At 45.2% G+C, this 23,292-nt stretch overlaps 2 protein-coding genes across 6 annotated transcripts in view; one reads left to right on the top strand and one right to left on the bottom strand.

Annotated features, from left to right (window-relative positions):
- Nucleotides 1-1,274: 1,274 nt before the first annotated feature.
- Nucleotides 1,275-14,988, top strand: KLF11 (KLF transcription factor 11). 4 transcript variants are annotated; one of them, XR_012902520.1, is made up of 5 exons: nt 1,275-1,432; nt 3,972-4,232; nt 6,942-7,938; nt 10,265-10,687; nt 13,860-14,988. XR_012902520.1 is itself a non-coding variant. In XM_075923507.1 (4 exons), the coding sequence occupies exons 1-4, from the start codon at nt 1,400-1,402 to the stop codon at nt 10,567-10,569; spliced, it is 1,596 nt and encodes a 531-aa protein (XP_075779622.1). In that variant the 5' UTR covers nt 1,275-1,399; the 3' UTR covers nt 10,570-14,988. The 4 variants fall into 4 exon arrangements, 3 of the variants coding, with proteins under 3 accessions (XP_075779622.1, XP_025040723.1, XP_075779623.1); XM_075923507.1 differs by having other exon boundaries at nt 10,265-14,988; XM_025184938.2 differs by lacking the exon at nt 1,275-1,432 and adding an exon at nt 1,938-2,530 and having other exon boundaries at nt 10,265-14,988.
- A 3,323-nt stretch (nt 14,989-18,311) lies between these two features.
- Nucleotides 18,312-23,292, bottom strand: part of CYS1 (cystin 1) — a 30,959-nt gene continuing 25,978 nt past the window's right edge. Inside the window, exon 3 of one of the 2 annotated variants that reach the window (XM_025184939.2) lies at nt 18,312-19,888. In XM_025184939.2, coding sequence (XP_025040724.2) covers nt 19,675-19,888 — 214 coding nt within the window. In that variant the 3' untranslated portion in view covers nt 18,312-19,674. The remainder of the gene's footprint in view (nt 19,889-23,292) is intronic. The other variant, XM_006123605.4, reaches the window with a different exon arrangement.

Below are 23,292 nucleotides of genomic sequence, written 5' to 3'. Positions count from 1 at the left end.
TGCCCTCCCCGATCTACGCCGGACAGCCCCACTGCCCTTAACCCTGCTTCCACCGCTGCCCACCTCCCCTCCCCCCACATCTCCGCAGGACAGCCCTGCTGCCCCCAACCCTGCTTCCCAGCAGCAGGTTTCCCCCACACAAACACCTCCTTCCAGCCCGCCCCGCTCTGCTCCCCTCCTGGCAGCCACGCTAAGGTCCGGTATTTTTTTCCCATACCAGGCTGCGGCCCATATTTTGGAAAACGCTGGGCTAGAAGATACATTCTAGAAAATTGCTGGGTTGGGAGGGGGGTCCATTTTCTGCTGGTTTGGGAAGGGGACAAGATCCGTATTTTGCTGTGTATTCGGGTAATGTATTCTGTGCAGGACTGCAGGGTGAAGTGCAATGTGTTGTCTGTATTTGGGGAGAGTGCACAATATGATGGGTACATTTGGGGGATGCACTGTGTGCTGCATTGGAGACAAGGTGCAATGAGCTGTGTATATTTTACAGTGTTGTCTTCAAGTCCAAGTCAAGTCTCAAGTCACTACAGTTCAAGTCGAGTCTCAAGTTTTAATTTAAAAAATGTCAAGTCACTTTTGTACAAGCCATCAATATCGGCATTTTCGGACAATTTTTTCACCAAGTCGATTTAACAAAATTAGCACGTCTCAAGTCTAGTCTCAAGTCACAAACAATGAACCAGAGTCAAGTCACCTAGGCGACTTAAGTCCGACTCGAGTTCAAGTTGTGGGACACGAGTCAACAACTCTGCTATTTGAGGGTGCACTGTGTGCTGGACTGGGAGGAGGGAGCAATGTAACGCGGATATTTGGGGGTGCACTTTGTGGTGGATTGGAAACAAGGTGCAATGAGTTGTGCGTATCTGGTGCGTGCACGCTACGCTGGCTCGGGCAGGCGTAACTCTCCCTCCTCTGGCTGAGGCTCCAGCCTGGTTCCCTCACTGGAGGACGGGAGGGATTTGCAGCTCGCACTCCTCAGACACACCCCCACGCACAGGCATTCCCTGGCTGGCCGCCACTCAGTGACACGCAGCCCCGCCCCCCTTTTCCCGTGCTGACCTTTCCCCTAGTTTCCAGCGGATGGCTGAGGCTCAGCCACCGCCGCTGCGAACATGCCCACGCTGAGTCCTCCCCGCTGTCAGGCAGGCTGCACGCCCCGATCACGCCGGCCGAGGCCGCCCATTGGTCCGGCGCCGGCCAGGCTGGGCTGCGATTGGTGGGGAGCTGCCTGCTCCTTCCTCCCCCGGCTGCTTGGTGCACGGAGTATCTGGCGTGTCTCTCCCCCCCACCCCCACCAGCGCCTGGGCTGCTTCACAGCCGGCCCGCGGGCGGGGGAGGAGGAGGCGGCGCTGGCTGCTGCCTTTGTCACATCGCTGCTGCCTGCAGGAGCCTCGCCATGCCCGGCTCGGAGAGGGGAGATGCCCCCGCTGTGAGTACCCGACCGGCAGCCCCGGGCTGTTTTGTGGGGCGGGGCGGCTGCAGGCGGAAAGCGGGGCGTCGGGGGTGCCCGGCTTCTCACCCTTGCGGCCGCGCTCTGCCCTAGGGCTTGCCCCTGCCCAGACGCCAGAGTGATGGGCGCGTCGCGCCCGCCTGAGATGCGGGGCTCTCCCCGTCGGGCGCTGCACGCAGCAAGTCGGAGCACCTGCTGGTAGTGGCGCTCAGCCGAGCCTGGGGACCGCTGCTGCTGGCCACGGGAGTGGCCGGGGGGGGGGGGCACGGAGCGAATCCCCGCGTGGGTTTGGTTGTGAGCCCGGCCTCCCCTTCCCAGCGCCTCCGCGTGGGGAGAAGGGGCCGCGGACCCAGACAGAGCCACGGAGCTGTCCCTGCGCTGGAGGGGGCGGGCGGGGCAGGGCTGCCCCAGCGGCGGGGGGCGGGGGAGTGCAGGGCTGCGCATTGCGCCCCCAGCCCGGGTTCAGACGCGCCCGCCACAAGCCTGGCGCTAGCTGCCGAGCCCGTGCGCCGCTCGCATTCCCGGCGCTATTTTGATGCATCACGTTGCCTCCGAGTTATATTTAGAGTGGGCGGTGGCGGCTGCCCCGCGGGTGGGGAGAAGCCCCGCCATCCCCATTCCCGCCCCTCTGGGGGTGGGGCTTCCCTTCCTGCCGCGGTCCTGCCGAGCAGGCGGCGACCCCCCCGCATGTCGGGCGAGCCAACGGGGCTGGGCAGCATCGGCCTGGCCCCGGGCAGCCTCCAGTCTCGTGGCGCTGCTGCTCCGCCAAAAGCGCCGCTGCCAGCTCGCCCGCTGTTTGCAGGCGCCGACTTCCTCTGCAGCGCGTGCGCGCCGCGGGGTGATTTCAGGACAAGCTTTCGGGCTCCTCTCGGCGCCGGCTGTGAGCTTCACCCGGGCTCGCCACTTTCACTGCTCGAGCGCAGCCCGGTTCCGGGAAATCGCTCTCGTGTAGCACCGGAACCTTGTGTCTGGTGTGGCTGCAGCGCTTTGGAAGGCTATTTCTTGGGTAGAATGTGGTGACTTTGAAGGAGCTGCCTGTCTCCTGTGTCTGCATGTGTTTGCCCAGAGCCCAGCACGGTGGGAAATTTAATGTTCAGAGCAGTTTGGCTGTTTACGGACTCCTTAAACTGGATTTTTTTTAAAACCTTGAGGCATCCTTTAAATCGAGATGATTTGTCAGGTGGATGAGTATTCTAGAGATTTGATAAATGCCTGATTTTCAGATCCCTCCTACTTAATGTTTGTGCCACCCACGTTGTGTAAACATTGTGCATTATGTACACAGTTGTATATCTGCATGGCACTAGGGACCTAGTAAAATTAATGGCAAAGTCTCATTGACTTTCAATATAATGCCATCTAATCTGATTTAAGTTTTTTTTTTATTAATAGGAACTATCATTGCAGTATCTAAACATGGTCCCTAACAATTAATAATCTAAAGGCTTGATTCTGCTTTCCTCACACAACCACTGCTCTAGTTGATTTTGTTTAGTGCTTTAGATGTTCAAGAATTGGAGGAGTGGACCCTTTTGTTATTACTCATTTTATATGAGGGAAAGGGAATATAAGTGTTAGAGCAACAACTTGTGGCTGTTAGGGTTATTACAGCACACACAGTGAACATTTGCAAAACTTGTTTCCATTTTCAGTGAAGAAAAGGTCAGGGTTTTTAGCCTTCCCCCTCCCAGTACAATAATGCAGTATTTGCTTATGTAAACAAGTTTATTTTTGGGTTACTCTCCCATACCAAAATTCCCTAATAATATCTGCCTCATATACAGTATAGTGCAATGACGCAAACAGCTGTGTTGCTGTAAACTCTCTAATGTAGTGGCTCTTAGCTGACAGGAAAGCATTCTGCTCTCAGCTTAACAACTCCATCCCCTCTGCAAGCAGGTATCTGTGGGAGAAGTGCCACTCTGGTACTTACGTTAGTGTAATTTATGTCGTTCAGGTGGGTGATTCATTCGCACCCTCAGTAATAAAGTCCACATAATCTGTAGTATGGATGTAACCTGAGTTGGCAGCAGACTTATGTTTGGAATTTGGGAGTCCTTGACTCTGTACTTATCTCATGTTTCTAAAGTATAGTAAATATTAGAGTGATGATAAATAAAACCCTCAAATAAAGCCAGAAAATGGCCCTCACTAAACAAAGAGGGAGTGGAGTCATTTTGTGTGTGTCTGTATCTGTGTGTGCTGAACATCTTTATTCAGAACAACAACATAATCCAAGAAAGTTAGTTTGGACATTTGAGCTGCCTGTGTCAGTTCCTTTGCAGTGAGTCATTCTTCTTCTGCAAAGCTATTTGGAGTTGGAGAGGAGGAAGATAAGATGTAGTCTGGGGAAGGAGGGGAAGATTTGCATATTGAATAACTGAGTTGTTTTTTAAAAAACCCTTGTATTGGACATATGATGAGTTTCAAGAGACCTTTGTTATAAACAAACAATATGTGAGCTGTGGTAATTATGTTTTCGACTTATCCTAACAGCTAATGATCTGATTGTCTTTAGGTTGACTTTGTGGACCTATATGAATCTATACGGGAAAGACAGCGTCATGACAGCGAAAGATCTACATGTAGCACCTTAGAGCAGAATGACATAGAAGCAGTGGAGGCACTTGTTTGTATGAGCTCCTGGGGTCAAAGATCACAGAAAAGTGACCCATTAAAGATAAGGCCACTGACACCCATCTCAGATTCAGGTGACTTCACAATGCATGCTGAAGCTGCCTCTGAATTACCAAAGGATTATCACTTTTTGTCTACACTGGTAAGAAGAAAACTAATTCAAAATGAATATGCATGGCTACAGATACGTTTATATTATTACTAATCTGTCCTCATTATATTGGTTAACTTTTTTGTATTTGGGGAGAGAGCAATATCTTTGTTTTTTAAATATTGGTTACTGTCAAAAGTAATTTTAGCTGCCTAACTTTTCTGTTTATGGAAACAACAAATTGTCTGGTAATACTTTGTTAGTCTTTAAAGTGCTACCAGACTATTTGTTGTTTTTTAAAGTTTTTCCTATTACAGACTAACTTGGCTACCCCTCTGAAGCTTTTGTCTGCTTGTGTAATTACTATTTGCATCTAAAGTATGCATTTCTCAGTTTGGATAATTCCACCATCTCTTTGGCAATAGATATGATGATACAAACAAAATGTTTTGATCTTCTATTTAAATCTCAAGTAGAAAAATTTTGTTCAGGTGTTCATTTTAACTGATGTCCTGGGAAAGCTTGTTTGGATAGTTTATTATAGGTTTCTCCTGGGTATTTTGAGTAAGAGGATTGCATAGTGAAGCTCAGTGACTCTGTATTGATTTACCTGCAAAGGTAATACAAAAAATTATTGGATTGAAGAACAAATGTTAGACACTACGATAAAACATAAAAACAAGTTGAAATTTAACTTGCCACTTCATTCCCTGGGCCTGTGTGTTTGGACATGCAGCTGATGATTTCTCAAAGTTCTGGTCCATTTCAGATGACAGTTGATTCTCAGGTAGCTGGGAATGAAGTAGAAGCAGACTGTGCAGAACTTCAAGACAGAAGCAGACTGTGAAGAACTTCAAAAAGATCTCACAAAACTGAGTGATTGGGCAACAAAATGGCAAATGAAGTTTAATGTGGATAAGTGTAAAGTAATGCATGCTGGAAATAATAACCCCAACTATACATATATTATGATGGGGGCTAATTTGGCTATGACAAATCAGGAAATAGATCATGGCGTTATCGTGGATAGTTCTCTGAAAACTTCCACACGGTGTGCAGCGGCGGTCAAAAAGGCAAATAGAATGTTAGGAATTATTAAGAAAGGGATAGAAAATGAGACACAGAATATCTTACTGCCCCTGTATAAAACTATGGTACGCCCACATCTTGAGTACTGTGTACAGATGTGGTCTCCTCACCTCAAAAAGATATTTTGGCCTTGGAAAGGGTTCAGGAAATGGCAACTAAAATGACCAGGGGTTTGGAACATGTCCCATATGAGGAGAGGCCAAAGTGACTGGGACTTTTCAGTTTGGAAAAGAGGAGACTGAGGGGGGATATGATAGAGGTATATAAAATCATGAGTGGTGTGGAGAGGGTGAATAAAGAAAAGTTATTCATTAGTTCCCATAATATAAGGACTAGAGGACACCAAATGAAATTAATGGGTAGCAGGTTTAAAACTAATAAAAGAACGTTCTTCTTCAGACAGCGTGTAGTCAACCTGTGGAACTCCTTGATAGAGGAGGCTGTGAAGGCTAGAACTATAACAAAATTTAAAGAGAAGCTAGATAATTTCATGGAGTTTAGGTCCATAAAAGGCTATTAGGCAGGGGGTAGGAATGGTGTGCCTGGCCTCTGTTTGTCAGTGGCTGGAGACAGATGGCATGAGACAAATCGCTTGATCATTGTCTTTGGTCAACCCCCTCCGGGGCACGTGGTGCTGGCCACTGTTGGCAGACAGGCTACTGGGCTAGATGGACCTTTGATCTGACCCAGTGTGGCCATTCTTATGTTCTAATGGGTGACAGAGAATGGATCCCTTGATGGTTATCTGTTCTGCTTGTTCCCTCTAAAGCACCTGGCAGAGGCCACTGTCAGAAATGGGATACTGATCTAGATGGAACTTTGGTCTGACCCAGTATGGCCGTTCTTATGTTTGTTATGTAGGTATTGTTGCAGTTGATATAAAAAAAAAACTGAAGAAAAGCCAATTTGCTTAAATCTTTCAGAGTATTAAGGACTTTGGTCTTAGTTCATTTGTAGAATAAAAGTTTACTGGATAAGACAGTCTTCCTCCTCCATTGGGCATTCATCACCCCCTCTCTATCTTAGGTCATATTCCCATCTCCCAACAGTAGCTGCAACAGGGGAGGGAAGAGTGAGAAATGGCTGAAGAAGAGAGGGGAGAGCAGTTCCAATCACATCAATTCCAAGATGAGCTACCAGCTGGTAGAATAATAATTAATAAAAGGTTTAGGTCTCTGTGCAAATCTGCAATTAAGCAGGGATAATGTCACTATGAACCACTGCCCTATTTTCTAAGAACAGTGAACTGCATGTAAATAGATGCGTCCATTATCTGAGGAGTGAAAATGGGCATTGGAACCTAAAAAGCTGACACATGCAGTATTGAAGGATGACATCTGTGTCACTGTTCGCATGATGCTAGCAAGCTTTGCCCTTTCCAGAAGGGCTACTCGATAAGAAGTTAATGTTTTGGTCATAGCTTCCTAAAAGATGTCTTTAGACTCTTGATAACACTCTAGATTTGTGGTGTCCAATATGCTGGCCACTAGCCACATGTGGCTATTTGGCTGGTTGAATGTGGCTATTTGTCCAGTTGAGTGTGGCTAGTTCGCTATAGCAGTAACTGGCTGGACACCACGGCTCTAGATCTTCATCATGTGTTCTTTATTTTTAAAGTAAGGTTAATAACTAGTATACAAACACATTACTGTTTTTCTTTTATTTTTCTAGTGTATGACCCCCCCTCACAGCCCTGATTTTGTTGAGCCATCAACTACAATGCTCCTTTCTTCACAAGTTACTTATTCCAAACCAAGAACAGTCACAACAAATACACCTGTTTGTGTAGTCACCCCTACAAACTGTGCATCCGCAATAGCCAAATCTTCTGTCATAAACATGGAGAGGCAATCCAGTCGGAAGTCAGCAATATCTGAACCACCTGCTCCTCAACCTTGCAGGGCAATGGCAACCAGCGTGATACGTCATACAGGCTATAGTTCCGCTTATCCCCACATTCCTGCAGTGCAGGTTAAAACAAAGGTAACTTCAGGTAATTGCAGTACTTCAACTGACTGGTGTGAAGCACAAGACGAAAGACATTCCAGACTTTCTGAGGACATGATTACAGCTGATGGTTTAATTACTGATACTTCACCAGTACCTCAGCCTTATTTGCATAACTCTAGTTGCAATGCTACTAATAAAGGGCAACAGCCAATACGACCTGTTTCACCACAGACTTCTTTACCAAAGAATTGTGACAACTACCTACCAAAAAAAGCCACTCAGCTGCTACCTGCCCCTGTTTCAAATCCCCAAGTCATCTGCCAAATGATTCCTTTTAGCAGGCAAAGAAGTATGATTTCTGCCTTTATAAAACCCCCTACGCAGACTGTCGCGACTACTGTCCAGCCTATTTTACCCCAAACAGCCTCAGTTTCTCAGCCTGTTCTCATGGGACCTTCTGTGCCTCAGGGTACTGTCATGTTGGTTCTTCCACAGACTGCTGTTGCACAGACACCACAGTGCCAACAAACTGTAATGACTGTTGGAAACACCAAGCTATTGCCTCTTGCTCCTGCACCAGTTTTTCTCTCTTCTGGTCAAAGCTGTGCACCTCAAATGGACTTCTCAAGAAGGAGAAATTATGTTTGTAACTTCCCAGGCTGCAGGAAAACATACTTCAAAAGTTCCCACCTCAAAGCCCATCTTCGTACTCACACTGGTGCGTATGAAGGGCAACTGCTTTATTACAAGAAAATACATTGTATGGTTGGAAGAATGTTGTTCTGCATTTTGATTCTGAGAGGGGCAAGTGGGTGGCATGGAAAACTTCCCATGTGTTGTGGGAGAGTAGAGGATAATCTTCAAAGACAGACAGAAAAGGGACAATTTTTTTTCCTGTAACCTAGACCACAGATTAACTTCATTGACATAAGTGGAATTGCTCATAGTACCATTTCAAACAAAACTTAGCCCAAAATATTTTTTTAAACTTGAAGGCTGTGTCTACATTGGCGGGGAATTCTTGCATAAGAACACTGATGTTCTAATGTGTGAAATCAGTGCTTCTTGCACAAGAACTATGATGTTCCTGCTCAGGAAAAAACCCTCTTGTGCAAGAAAGCCCAGTGGCTAAAATGGCCATCTGAGCTTTCTTGCACAAGAGAGCGTCTACACTGGCACGGATGCTTTTGCGCAAAAGCACATGCCAGTGTAGACGCTCTCTTGCGCAAATACTTTAACGTAAAAACTCTTGCGTTAAAAGTATTTGCGCAAAATCTTGCCAATGTAGCCGTAGCCGAAGTGTTCTGCATTTAATATGATGTGAAGGAATTACATAAACCAATTTTTTTGGGCGGTGTGAGTTATGGCACATCATATACTACAAGCTGTTTTTGTATCTGTCATTTTTGTTTCATCATGCTATTCATAACAGACTCTACTTCATATACCTGTTAAGATAGCAGGGAATGGTATATTTTTTTTCTAGTTTTTTGCATTATGACCTAAGCTCCTTAGCTGCATGGCCAAGCAACTGCACAACTGCCTTAGAAGCCTCATGCAAAGGCTCAAAGCAGCCACACAGAGTACTGCCTCAGCCTGCTAGCTCTGGCATTGAGCTGCCATAGCTAAGGCAGAAACACCCCTCCCCACTGGTATAGTGGGTTCCTGAGCTATCCTGATGCAGTTCAGGCTGGCCCAGGGATCAGGGCAGTGTGCTTTAAAGCTTATATTTTGGCTGGCTTGAAAAGAAACTGTACATCCCCTGTAGTGTGATGATGACTGCAGCATGAGTCTCAGGAGCTTGTGTACACTGGCCTAACCATGACCTTTGACTAGAAAATAACCAGCAGAAGGCCAAGGGGGAACAATAGATGATCTTCTCCTGCTCCCCATTACTCCTGCTTTGAGAGAGCCCTTAATATGTAAAAATGTTTTTTAGTGCTTCCTTCTTGAATGGTGTAAACATTTTTCAGATCTATCTGTAAGTGTATTTTGGATATCAAACCTTATATCTCTGGCCAAAAGTGAGTAATAGATCACTTGCTATTAGAATAGCTCTAAAATTGTGTGCTTGTGTAACTATTAAACTCCTAGATAGTAATAAGAAACTAGCAATGGTAATGTTAAAACTCTGAGCATGCACATACATTCCTTGAGCACCCAAAATGATCATGGAAACCAATGGGGATTTTAGATTGTGAAAGGAATCATCCCTTGCATTAATTGTGTTACATTTTATGCCTTGTGTGGCATGTAACCTGTGTTTGGAATTGATGAATTGCCCAAATCAAATGATAAACATAGCTCAGCAAATGATGCAAAATATTAGTAATTATGTTCTTAATAGTTGTTAGAAATTGAATTGCTATGTTCTTTTGAAGAATTGAGCATCTTATTATGACACTGGCATCAAATTCAAGATGTTATTTTAGGTTATTGTATGATATGGCATGGCCTCTTATTTCCAATAGTGTTGTTAGAGGGGTTAATGTCTCAAAATTTATGGTAAAAAGATATTGTAGATATATGAACAAATATTTTCCTCTAAACTCTGAATTGTTTGGTAACATTTTTTTTTAAATGTTGTTGAATCAGAAAATTAAGAAAAGCAATACATGTATTATTGTCTAAGCAGGGATTCTCAAATTGGAGGTCATGATCTGTCAGGAGGTTATAAGTTATTACGTGGCAGGGAGGTTGGCAAACTCTCTGCCTCCACCTCCAACCCCTGCATTTTATCCAGCATTTACAATAGTATTAAATATTAAAGTCTTTTTAATTTATAAGGGAGGGGAGTCGCACTCAGAGGCTTGCTATGTGAAACAAGTAATCAGTACAGAAGTTTGAGAACCATTGGTCTAAAACCACAATACAGCAGCTACATAAGCACATGTTTAATCTTATGGAATTACTCACATGCATAAAGTTAAATATGAACATAAGTGGCTGCAAGGCTAGAGTTTGAATTATTAATTCTTAAAACCATGCTCTGTTTCTATCAGCACAAATAAACTTTTGTTTTGCTTTTCCCCATATCCAATTAGGAGAAAAACCTTTCACCTGTAACTGGGAAGGCTGTGACAAAAAGTTTGCCCGTTCAGATGAACTTTCTCGCCACCGAAGAACTCATACAGGAGAGAAGAAGTTCGCTTGTCCTGTGTGTGACCGTCGTTTCATGCGCAGTGATCACTTGACAAAACATGCACGTCGTCATATGACTACAAAGAAAATACCCAGTTGGCAGGCAGAAATTGGCAAACTGAACAGAATTGCTACAGCCGAGAAAAGTAAAAGTGGTGGTGCATTGAGCATGATTATCCCCATGCCAGCCTCTGCCCAAGTGAGCTAGTTGGACAAAGAATCTGCTCTCAGAACTTTCTAGAAGTCAGGAAGAGCTACAGTGGTTAAAACCGAATTGACAGTGTCTTAATTTCTATTCATATTTGCCTCAATAGGGTGGAAAAGAGGTATGTAATTATTTTCTTCAGTTTAGGCTCTATTCATATGATATTTGAACTATTCATATGAACTCGATTGTGTGTCTCTTTTCTTTGGTTTCAAGTTTATTCAAGAATTGGGTGGCATCCACACTCACCAGCACTTCAGGAAAGCAGAACTCTTTGGAAATAGATTAGGTACTAAAGTATTAAAAACAAAACCAACACGCACTTGAGTAACACTTGCTATTCATATTTGATACAAAGTGAAACAAGGTGATTTTTTTAATGTTTTATATAGTAATATTTTCTATACAAAATACACTTTGTATTTATTCAGGTAGGGCTCAGCCTGCAGTCATTGAAATTACCTGCATAAGGAAAGATGTGCAAAATCAGGCCCTTTTTTAGAAACTGCTTTTCACTAATCCTCGAGAAACTTAATTTAAAACATTTTATAAACATATAACCCTTGGGTAACTCAGAATGTTTTGGAAGTTTACCCTGATCCATCAATCAGTTTGTACAGTTGAACCCTCATTCAGATGAGATTGCAGCAATGGGACTTAGAAACCTGTTGCCATTTGCAAAAAAAGTCTCTAGGAATAAAAATGTGCTTCTTGAAACCCACAAAAATTAATTAAATTAGGATCCTCAAAGGAAAAAGAAATTGCATTGAATGTGTTTCATAAATTCTGATGTGGAAAGGCCGTGTGTGTGACTTGATGTGGAAGCTTAAAAGCGAGTGAGTGAGCTCCTGATTTAGTTTTTGATCTGACTGAACAAAGTTTGGGAAAACAAAACTATTCAATTGGGTGCACAGGTACAACTATTTCTGAAGAATTTTGCCACCAGTAAGCGATTTTTTTTACATAAGTCCTGCTGACATTAATATACTGCTATTACTGAAAACACAAAACTGGTAGATGGTGACAAAACAATGATTATGTAGTAAACTGGATATCTCTTTGTATGTTCTCTGCTTTTAAAATTGTAGGGTGTTTTTATACAGCATTTAATTCTTGCACACCTAATAATGGATTATTCAAGACCAGTTTGTGTATCAAAATCATACCCCAAAATCTAATTTAAATATAGCCACTTGGTTAAACTGATGAGCCTCTTCTTACAGCAATGGTTCTCAAAGTGTGGTCTATGGACTACTAGTGGCCCATGACCATCTTACAGGTGAGCCATGGAGTTGAGGCTCCTCTCCCCCCCTCCTCCCCCCCCGCAGCAAGGAACTTGTGCTGATGCTCCAGTCCCACAGCCCTCCCCATGATGTTGGAACACCAGAGCCAGTTTCCCTTTGTGGAGGCGAGAGGAGTGAGCCTTGTGGCTGGATCTGACTTGCAGAGGGAGGAAGTGACTCCATGCACTCCTGCTCTCCTTCTCCCCCATCTGGAGGAACAGCAGCCTAGGAAACCGCTCACCTGGAGGCTTTCCCTGCTGCTTCCATTGGATGGAATCATGGCCAGTGGAAGCAGGAGGGGTGGTGCCTGGGAGTGATGGGAGGACAGAGCCAGATAAATGCCCCCTCATGCCTAGACCTTGCATCTCCCTGATGCTGAGACCACGCATCCTCATCCCGCTTTCGTACCCTTGCTCCTGCCTGGATCTACCATCCCACCTGCTGCCCAGATTCCCCACCCTGCTCCTGCACTCTGTCTCCCGGTTAGACCCTCCACACTCAGACCGATCCTACACCCAACCTCCCACCCAGATCCCACACCTCCACTTTGTCTTTTACCCATGTTGTCATAATGGGTGGTTGGCTGGTGGTCTGCAGAAAGGTCTGCATTGAGTGGAGTGAGCTATGGTTCAAAAAGTTTGAGACAGTCTTATGGCCTTATATTCCATACTATTTTGTGTGCAGAACCATTCATTCCTATTAACTGAAATATTCTCCCTGTGTAATGGACTTTTACATCAAAATATGTTGTGGCTAAGATGAACTGCAAAATTGCCACTTGCAAGATTGCTCTGTTGAAACTTTCTTTAGTAGCATAAAATAGGATTAACAAAATTAAATGTGTGTAGCTCAGTTAGATCACTCAACATCCATGTCAAGAAGAGAACACACACATTAACAAGCAAAGATGCTTGCTGTAGTGCTGAGATCAGACTTGTAACATCAGACATTTCATTAGTACCTAGAATAACTGGCTCTAGAACAGAATAAAAATAGCTCTCTGCGTAGCAGGTGCCTTCCTACGTCCAAATATTTCTGTTGTATAGGTTGATTCCTTGTGCAATGTGGCAACTTCTATTGCAAACATCTGTTAACATTAACTTTTTTATATAATATATATAAGGACTTTGCCTTCATCTGATTTATTTATTTTGAGTCTAAATTCTCTATCTTGAGCTGCCTTCTCCTTAAAGCATGGCTCTGATCTGAAACGAGGTAATATAAAATGGCATTTTCATACTCATCTGCTTCATGTTTATGCATTCAATTGCATCTGTCTGTTTACTGACAAAGTATATTTTTACTACCCTTTGCTCTTATGACTTTGGCAAACTCAACATAACTAATAGAGCAGGAGTTGTATTTGTTTTCTTTTTGCAAAATAATTGTTTATTAAGTTTGGTCTATTACACTTTTTAAAGCCCACTTAGCGTCCATGTGGACCAATATTTCAGTTATTTGAAGCAAAATGAATGGATTTTCCTAATACTAGCAAATAATACATTGAAACTGTCAGCAGTATTCAGTTTTTAGAAGATACCTACATTTCCATATGACTTAAAATCAATAATTCGGAATGTGCTGTATATTGCACTTCTTCATTAGGTTAAAAACCTTGTTTTGTTGTGCAGTATGTTAGTCTGATTCTGCACTCCTATGGACTGGTGCAAACACACTGAAATAACTCATCTGAAGTCAGTGAAGCACATGTGTAAGAGCAGAATATGCTCCTATTTTTCCATTTTTATGCCTCTGGTTATAGCTATTGGTAATTTTAAGATTATACTTAATTGAAACGTGTTCAGTGTACTGATTTTTATGCATATCCTTTAAAATGTCCAATCTTCGTTCATTTGACATTTAATATGATATTGATGACCGTCATGTATTCCTGGGGAAATTCTGTGCCACTGCACATGCACAGAATTTATGTTCTGCGCAGACCCTTTTATCACTGTGGAAAATATGTTCTGCTGGAAAGGTGCTGCAGCTTTTCTTTTTGTCCACTAGGAGACATTATGTGGCCAGAACAGAAAGCAACAGCAGAAGAGAAAGGACAGCTGCTGGATGAAGGGTCACAGGGTGGGGTTCAGAAGACCCTGTGTGGGCACAGACTGGGGCAAGGACTGAATGGGAGTGGGGATGCAATGGGGATGGTGGTGGCTGAGTGGTGGACAGGGTCACATGGAGCTTGGGGAGGGAGTGCAAGGACACTTGGGGGTTGGAGGGTGCAGAGACACATGGGGGGCAGGCAGATGTCCCTGACTGACTGAGAGAAGCTAGGGGTCAGCCAGCATCTGCATGGGGAAGACTCCCTAATAATACTTCTCTGCTCAAAAATGCCCAGTTTCACACTTTTCCCATTCACACCCAACAACCTTCCAAGTTCATACACAGGCTCCTTCCCTGCAATTACTACCTTCCCTCAACTCCTCAGTTATTCTTGAGTTTCCCAAGCCATTATTTTTCTTCTAGGGGGGGGGGGGGGGGGAAATATGTTTCTGTATTTAAATTACTTGTTACTCAAAGTTCTGTGTTAATATGACTAGTAAGGAATCTGTTAAAAATTCCTTGTTGTCTGTATTGTTACAGACACAATTCCTGACATTGATTTTGAAATAAATTACCAAAATAATTGAAACTGGTGTGATTTATATTGTTATTTTGACAAAATATGCAGAATTTTAAAGATTTTTGGTGCAGAATTCCCCCAGAAGTAATCATGTGCATTGATATATGTATGCAAATGTTTATATTTTTCACAGGGCTACACTAATTTCTCTTTTCGGTAACATGGATACTTAGATTATTACTCTTGTGCTTTTTGAGTACTGGCACTTAAGGAACAAGCTTAATTCCATTGGAAAAAATATTAGCTCTGCTCTTTATGCTCTAGGCAACAGAAGAGCAAAAAAATCTGTCTGTGGATTGTAGTGTGACTTAGTTAATTCTTTTACTTGACCCAGACATGCCATATCTTCAAAAACCTATTTTGGTAAACTGTTTTTTTAATTTGTCAAACTACTTTGATATTTTCCAGTCACAAAACAGTTTTGGAAACACCCTGTAAATAATTTTGTAGATGGTCTTTTTCTTTTGGTTGTCAGGAGAAAAAGATGCACAGAAGAGTGGGGGGGGGGGGAAAAAAATCTGCCTATAAATGTACAAGCCCCTGCATCCTATTTGCAATAAATCGATCTCCTCTTTATTAGGCATTATGGACAATTAGAAGTCAGCTGGAGCTGCGTGTGAGCATTAGACCCATGATCTGTGGAACCTAAGCCTGCAAAGAGCTTACTAGAGTGGAACAAATAATGGATTTTTTTGGTTTGGGGCTGAGTTTAAAAGTTTTAAGGCAAACCAAGCTAATTTTTTGAAAATTTTAATCATGCCAAGAAACTTGAGAAACTTTCATTTCAAATTGACTGAAACATTTCAGGTTAAGTCAAAATAATCTGTTTATATTTCTATTCATTTTGAGTATTTATTTTTAATTTGGCACTTTTGGGGTATTTTTCTCCTTTTTGTAATGTTATTTTTTTTAAATTGACCAAATTTGATAATGAAATGCCATTTTGCTTCAAAATGGCAAGAAATAAATGTTTCTGGTTGGTTGAAATGACATTGACTTTTTCTACATAAAAATTTCAAGTTATTTGGGCTGAAACTGTGAAAATTTCACCCAAATTCGGGAATAGATTTTGAAGTGCTAAAAAAGCATTTTTGGTGAAGTTTCTGATGAAAATTTTCACCCCATACTAGGGCTGAATATATTCTGTGAGGTATTTGATGGCACTCAGACCACTGAGCCCCAAGAAAGCAAAATACTTTTAAAAACGTTCATGATTATGCCAAAATTTGAAACTTTCTTGCATAGTATGAGGTAATAGAAACAGAAAAATTAAGTCTTATTGGTGGATTAAACATGACCTGGTAAACTGTCCTAGTGCACTTTAATGCTGAGTCATTTTGTTCAATCTTTTTACTGTGAGCCTATAAATATATTTCTAAATAAATTTAAAATATTTCAACTGAAACTGTTTTTAACTTATTTAATAAAACTGTAATATGGCTTTATTTTTAAATCATAAATATTTGGAATTTGTGGGTTTTTAATGCTTGTTCAAGAACATGTAAAAGTAAAATAGATTAAATGTTGGCTCATCTACTGCATTTCTCTGCAAATGCAGGATTTTTTTCCTATTCTAGATCTTTCCAGTGCTTTATCCATTTATAAACAATTTCATAACCCTTCTTTTGTATTTGGTATATAGGTATGCAGTTCCTAATCAGTTGTGTCTTGTGTTTTGGAAGACTCTCCACATCCATTTAACAGGAGCCCTTAGATTTTATAAATACATTATCCTTGTATTTGTCAGTCATGCTGATAATCTATAATGACACAAAAATTGTGGACCTCCATTCCACATGAGATCAGTGCTGTAGGTCCAAATATCTAAATTTCATCCAGAATATTCAGATGCCATTCACTTTTATATTTAAACCAATAGAGGGACTTCAGTGTCATATTCCTTAGGATTTTCTCTAGTGAAAAGTAATCAGTATTCCAAGGCGGTATAGAAGTGTCACTGGTTTTTCCTTCCCTCTATACACTTATTCTGTGAAGACACTTTTGAACAGAATCTGGGCCTATCTTCTTTAGTAGTTGATGAAGCAAGAGTAGTCCAATGACATGGAAGAATTTTTCTGCTATTTTTCTACTCTGTTCTTCCCACCAACCAAATTGAAGCAACACTTATTTCTAGCTGAGTCACTTAAAAAGTCTGGTTTTGTCTTAAACCAGAGAACAATAATGTAGTAGAAGAAAACAGAAATCCACAAAGTAAGTTTAAAGCAAGGAAATACAGGCAGTGTTCTAAATTTAGCTCTTCACTGAAACCTCCTAAGGTTACGTCTACACTGGCAGCTTCTTGCGCAAGAACTGTTTTGCGGAAGAGTTCTTGCGCAAAAAGTCTTCTACAAGAGTGCGTCTACACTGTCATGTGTTTTTGTGCAAGAGCATCCATGGCAGTGTGGATGCTCTCTTGCGCAAGAAAGCTCTGATGGCCATTTTAACCATAGGGGCTTCTTGCGCAAGAAATTTATGTTGCCTGTCTACACTGCTCTCTTGTGGAAGAGCTTTTGCGCAACAGGGCTTATTTCTCATGCTGAGAGGAATAACTCTTCTGGAATAAGCCCTGTTTTACAATGCTATACTGTAAATTTACTCGCACAAGAATATGTGTGCAGTGTAGACAGCAGGCAAGTTTTTGTGCAAGAACAGCTGTTCTTGCTCAAGAAGTTGCCAGTGTAGACATAGCCCTATAGTAAAACCTTCAGACTACGGCTACACTGCAGGCTTTTTGCGCAAGAAGCTTTTTGCGGAAGAGATCAAGTGTGTCTGGTATTTTTTTTAAGCCACCTGGTAACCCTAGCTGTAGCGAGGGAGGAAGATTGTACAAGCAGTAGGAAATTGTAATATGATAGCTATCTATTAAATCATGAATAGTGTAGCGAAGGTGAACAAGGAAGTGTTTGTATTCCCCTTTATATAAAAAGAACCAGGGGTAACTCAATTAAATGGATAGGAAGTTGATTTGAGATGTTAAATTTAGATTAATTAACTGAGTAGTTGATGGGATTTCCATCGACTATTTGATTAGTCTATAAGGGCGCCTTTGCCCTGCTGGGCTCTTGCTACAGTTCAAAAGCGGAAGCCCGGCAGAGAGCGCAAGGCTTCCTTTTGAAATGTACAAGAGCCACATACTATACATTTCAAAAGGAATCCCCAGAGGGAGCGTGAGACCACCGGGAGACCCCTCTGGCCCTGCGCTCCCTACAGGGCCTCAGCCTTTAAAATGTACAAGAACTCTGGTGGGGCTGTTGTACATTTCAAAAGGAAGCCAGGCAGGGAGAGCAGGGCCAGCGGGGGAATCCCCAGTGGGGCTCTCCTACACTTTAAAAGCAGAATCTCAGCAGAAGCGGTGCAAGCGGAGACTGCTTCAGTCCCTGCTCATGCCGTTTCCATTGTGTCTCTACCTCCCTTGCCCCCCATGGAGATGGTGCTGAGGTGAACCGGCTTTTAAGCTGGTTCCCCCCAGCACCGGCTCCTGTTACCCCCCCCCCCCCCTTGCTGCCTCTCTCTGACAGAGGCAGCAAGGGAGGGGGAAGTGACTAGTCACATCACTGGTCAACTAGTCTCTTGCATCCCTATTGTGAAGGCCAAAAATATAACTGGGTTCAAAAAACAATTAGATAAGTTAATGGAGGATAAGCCCATCGGTGGCTATTAGCTAAAGAGTCAGAGATGCAACCATATGCTCTGAGTGTCCCATTAACTTCTGACTGGTGGATGCCTCATTAGGAAAAAGAAATCATACACAGTCATAACATTTTAAATACTCTACTGGATACCTCCATGAAAAATAATAGACACACAGAAGATTGATCATTCATTCTCTCTCAAACTGACAATTTGCCTTTTATTGAGAATTATGTGGTACATATATATTTGTGAAATTGAAACAAATCTATACCAAAGTACAAAGTCAAACATTGACATCTTAAAGGTATATCCCACTGTTCTCATTAGCATCTACCTCATCTGTTTGCCCTTGAACTTTCATGTGATATGTTCTATATTCCACCAGGAAACAGAAAAGTTTTGTTTCTAATTTTGATGATAAAGCAGCTACTCCAAGTAGATCAGGCTTTAAAAAAAAAACCCAAACCCAAACAAACCAGGGCCAGAAACCTTAATTTAAAAGTATAAGGCTTCACTGTCAGTCACACTAAAAATCTCTGAGACTGTGGGTTCACAAGGAGATTTTTTTTGGTTTGTTTTACTTTTCTATAATAGTGATATTACAGTGACAAATGATAGTGTTATTTTTTAAATTAAGTACTAATGAAAATGCCTGTGTAAGCGAGAAGCAGTAAATTTAAACCTAACGCCCAGTGCTAGCATGCTGATTTGTGAAATATTGCTCTACGATAATTTTAAAGCCCATTTCAAAGTGGGTGACCCAACAGGCCAAACATTTTGCATTGGTCCAGTGTGTGCATGTCACTCTGTCCTTCTGATTTTCTGTAGCTTCCATTTCAGTAAGCCAGTAGGTAAGAAACTAGACAATAATCTTGTCTTTTTAAGGAAGAAAGGACTCATGACCACTTCAGTGTCCTGCCTCTCTTGAAAAGGAGAGCTACAGAGTCACGTCCATAACCAGAACAAACCCCACACGTGTTCTGCGATAGTGGAGGGACACCCATCTAGAGAACTGGGATTTGAACTCTTAAATCCTGCAGCCTAAGTTTGGAAGGATTGATTCCTTTCCTCCCCTTTATCTGTATTGTGGAATATTTTTTAAAAAGTGGGGGGAAATTCATACCTGGTGTAAAAAGTTGCAAGCTGCTTACAGTAGCTCTGAATCTGACCCATAGCTTAGTGTCAGGAGAGGTAAATTTTGGATCTAGCCTACCAAGTAAAAATTTATTGGACTGATTTGCTGCACTTCTCTGACTGAAATCACTCTGTCAAAATGGCACAGTTCACCCCTACAATACCATTAAGCCTTCATACACAAGTGCTACTTAGAAACTGGCTTTTAAATATTAATTCATATGAGGAATGCAATAAGTACTTATTTTCCCCTCTACCACATTGCTTTTGTTCACTGGTCAATGAGGGTTCCTTTGAAGAACTCCTTTTTGGCAAGTGTTGAGCAAGAGCACTGATTAACGAAGTCCTACAATACTACAGCTTCCTGAGTGGTAACATTTTCTCTCCTTTCATTTTCATCTTTTCCATGTGTTCAGAACAATCTCACTATTTTGCACGGTTATTTGGTTTGCAGAAGCCTCGCTCACATGTGCCACTGTCAGCTGCAATCATACAGCATTGGCTCTTAGCGGCAGTACTCTCGTTCAATAGTCGCCATGAGCTCTTCTTCAGAGTAATCATACGATATTGGGGATTGCATCTCGGACTTCTTGTTATTTCTGACTGGACACCTGCAGAGTGACACAACGGAGTATCTTTACTGTAAAAGAAAATCAAGTTCTGTGAAGCACAGGAAGCCTTTTATCTGTAACAGGGAATGAGCAACAGTGTTTATTTGTGTGTGAAAAAAGTCAAAACAAACCCACTCATCTTACTGCACCATGAATTCTGTAATGGTAAATAGTTTTCTGACCCAAAAGATCTTATTAGTGATAGATGAGAAACAATGATCTTTGAAACTGGAATGACTTTCACTGGTATAATCAGAAATGGAATGTTCATATTATGGATGCTGACGATCTTAGAATTCAATCCTGTTCTTTCGTGCCTAGGTTAGGAGGGGTGGGAGAACAGTGGAGAGGTTTTGACTTTGCAAAAGTTACCACAGACACATGTGGCAGAGTCAGGCCAGGGAGCTACTGCAGAGGGGGCCTATTTGAAATCATGGGATGGTGGGCGGGCGAAGCCCGCCCACCTTCTAAAAGCCCCTCCCCAACCTTATGGGAGGGACACTGGACCCATGTTCAATTGATTTCTTGGGACAAATAATGACTAAAGGATCAAGAAGTGCGGGCTAGAGGTTCAAAATAAGGGAGCCGGATGGGGACACCGAGCAGAGAACCCCGGACAGCGCCCACTGCTCCTCAAAGCTGTCGATGGAGCCAGTGGACGCCGCCCAGAGGAACTCTGCCCGGATTCGTGACACGAGGGAGGAGCGGAAATAGGCCCCACAGTCGCAGAGAACCCCCTCGTCTAGCATCCTCCTCCTGCTGTTGTAGATGGCAACTTTCGCCAAGGCCAGGAGGAGGTTGACGAGGAGGTCTCGCGACTTTGTGGGGCCACGGATTGGGTGTGCATAAATAAAAAGGTGAGGGGAAAAGTGCAGCCAGAACCTCAATAAGAGGTTCTGGAGGAGCCGGAATAGGGGCTGCAACCTGGCGCATTCAAGGTAGGCGTGCGCCAGGTTCTCCCTCACGCCGCAAAAGGGGCAGGTGTCTGGGATAGGGGTGAACCGCGCCAAGTACACGCCCGTGCTCACGGCTCCGTGGAGGAGCCGCCAACTGATGTCCCCGACGGGCCGCGGAATTAAGGTCGAATAAACGCTGGCCCATCGGGGTTCCCCACCCTCTATAGGTCTGAGGTAGTCCCGCCACTTTGTATCGGGGCGGGACACGAGGGTGGGGAAATGCAAAGCGTGGAGCACGAGCGTGTACAGCTGTTCCCTGGGCGCGGTCCGGAAACAGACCGGCTGCAGATTTTGCAGCCGGCTGGGGGTCCAAGGGTGGGGAGGCCGGGGGGGCCCGCGGGACAGGGGCCCAATAAAGAGGGACGGAGGCTTTGCAGGAGGGGAGGGGCGGAGCGTTCCCTCTCGCAGGGCTCTCTGTAGGAGATCGCGAGCGGGCTGCGACAAAGCCGCCTTCACCTCCTGGAGTAGGCGCAGGGGGGTTCGAAGGGTGGAGAGCCCCATGCGTTGAGCGAGCGCTCGGGGATCCACCCAGTCCCCCCTGTCGTAGTCCAGGAGGTCCCCGACCATGGTGGTTTCTGCCAGGATCAGCCTTCGGCGCACCGAGGGAGACTCCGCCACCTGCACGCACAAGGCTGGATTGTGGAGCAGGGGCTCCGCGAGGAGGTCTGCTCCCTCGGAGGCCACAACGGACCTGGTCGCCGAGAAGAGCTTCCAGGTCTGGAGGAGGTCCTGGTAGAATTCCGGCAGTTCTGAGAGGTCTCGCGGAAGACCCCTCGGGTGGATAAAAAAGAGCTGCCGGTCGTATCGGAGCCCTCGGAGGCGGCGGAGGAAGGCGTGCCCCAAAATGCTCCATGCCGGACTACCTGCACTAAAGAGGAGTCTCTGCAGGGCCTGGAGGCGGAAGGTCCGGACCTGGCTGCGCACGCAGACCAGGCCCTGGCCCCCCTCCTCCAGGGGGAGGGACAAGACCCCTGCAGAGACCCAGTGCAGTCCCGGCCAAAGGAACCCCAAAGCTGCCCTCTGGAGCTTGGCCGGGACCTCCGGGTGCGGGCGCAGGGTGTTGAGCCGGTGCCAGAGCATGGACAGGACCAGCTGATTGAGCACCAGCGCCCTCCCACGAAGGGAGAGGCACCGGAGCAGTCCTGTCCATCTCCGCAGCCGCTCACCCACCCTGGCCTCCAAACCTTGCCAGTTTTCCGGCGGAGAAGGATGCGTGGCGGATAAATAGACGCCCAGATAGAGCAGCGGACCCGCGCTCCACCTGATGGCCTGAAGCGCGGGTGGGAGGGGGCCGGCCCGCCACCCGTCCCCGACCACCAGGCCAGAGCTCTTGACCCAGTTGACCCGGGCGGAGGAGGCTGCCGAGTAGACGGCTTGGCAAGCCTCCACCCGCGCCAGGTCGCCCGGGTCCCGGACCACGAGGAGCACGTCATCGGCGTACGCCGACAGGACCAGCCGCAGCTCCGGCTCCCGAAGCACCAACCCCGTCAACCTCCTACGGAGGAGACAGAGGAAGGGCTCGATCGCCAGAGCGTACAGCTGGCCCGACAGCGGACACCCCTGACGCACCCCCCGCCCGAAGCTGACCGGCTCGGTCAGGGTCCAGTTGAGCCTGACCAGACACTCCGCGAGGGCGTACAGCACCCGGAGAAAACCCACAAACCGGGGCCCGAAGCCGAAGGCCTGCAGGGTGCCCAGGAGATACCCGTGGTCCATCCTGTCGAACGCCTTCTCCTGGTCCAGGGACAGGAGGGCGAACGACAAGCCATCCCTACGCCCGAGCTCCAAGAGATCCCGGACCAAATACAAGTTATCGAATATACTACGGCCCGGGACGGTGTAGGTCTGGTCGGGATGGATCACGTCCGCCAGCACGGACCGCAGTCGCAGCGAGATGGCTTTCGCTACGATCTTGTAGTCCGTGCTGAGGAGCGAGACGGGACGCCAATTCCGTAGGTCGCGGAGGTCCCCCTTCTTCGGCAGCAAGGCGAGCACCGCTCGCCTGCACGACAGAGGGAGGACCCCGCTCTCCAAGGACTCGGCCCAGACGGTGACGAGGTCCGGGCCGAGGACGTCCCAGAACACGCGGTAGAACTCCACGGTCAGCCCGTCCATGCCCGGGGTTTTATTGTTGGGCATGAGACGGAGGGCTTCCGAGAACTCGGCCAGAGTGAGAGGCAGCTCCAGCCGGTCTCGGTCGCCCGCGCTGACCGTCGGGAGCTCGGTCCAGAGCGCCCTGCAGGCGTCGGCTTCGGTCGGATCCGGGGAGAACAAACTGGCGTAGAAGGCCCTGGCCCTTCCGCGCATCTCCGCCGGGTCCGTGAGGGGGGTGCCGTCCTCCGCCAAGAGGCAGGTGACGTGCTTTTTAGCCCCCCTCCTTTTCTCCAGGGCATAGAAGAAACGGGAGCCGCGATCCATCTCCCGAAGGAGGTGGATGCGAGATCGAACAAAAGCGCCCCGGGCTCTGTGATCTTCCA

Source organism: Pelodiscus sinensis, chromosome 3 (assembly GCF_049634645.1).
Source record: "Pelodiscus sinensis isolate JC-2024 chromosome 3, ASM4963464v1, whole genome shotgun sequence".
NCBI classification, from domain to species: domain Eukaryota; kingdom Metazoa; phylum Chordata; order Testudines; family Trionychidae; genus Pelodiscus; species Pelodiscus sinensis.
This window is presented reverse-complemented; position numbering and strand designations above follow the sequence as displayed.

What these genes read in the sequence shown, in the direction of transcription:
- KLF11 (XM_075923507.1), top strand. Translation starts at nt 1,400, where the DNA reads ATGCCCGGCTCGGAGAGGGGAGATGCCCCCGCT. An exon ending in AGAGGGGAGATGCCCCCGCT is followed by an intron (nt 1,433 to 3,971) that starts GTGAGTACCCGA and finishes GATTGTCTTTAG; the next exon opens with GTTGACTTTGTGGACCTATA. An exon ending in CCATCTTCGTACTCACACTG is followed by an intron (nt 7,939 to 10,264) that starts GTGCGTATGAAG and finishes ATATCCAATTAG; the next exon opens with GAGAAAAACCTTTCACCTGT.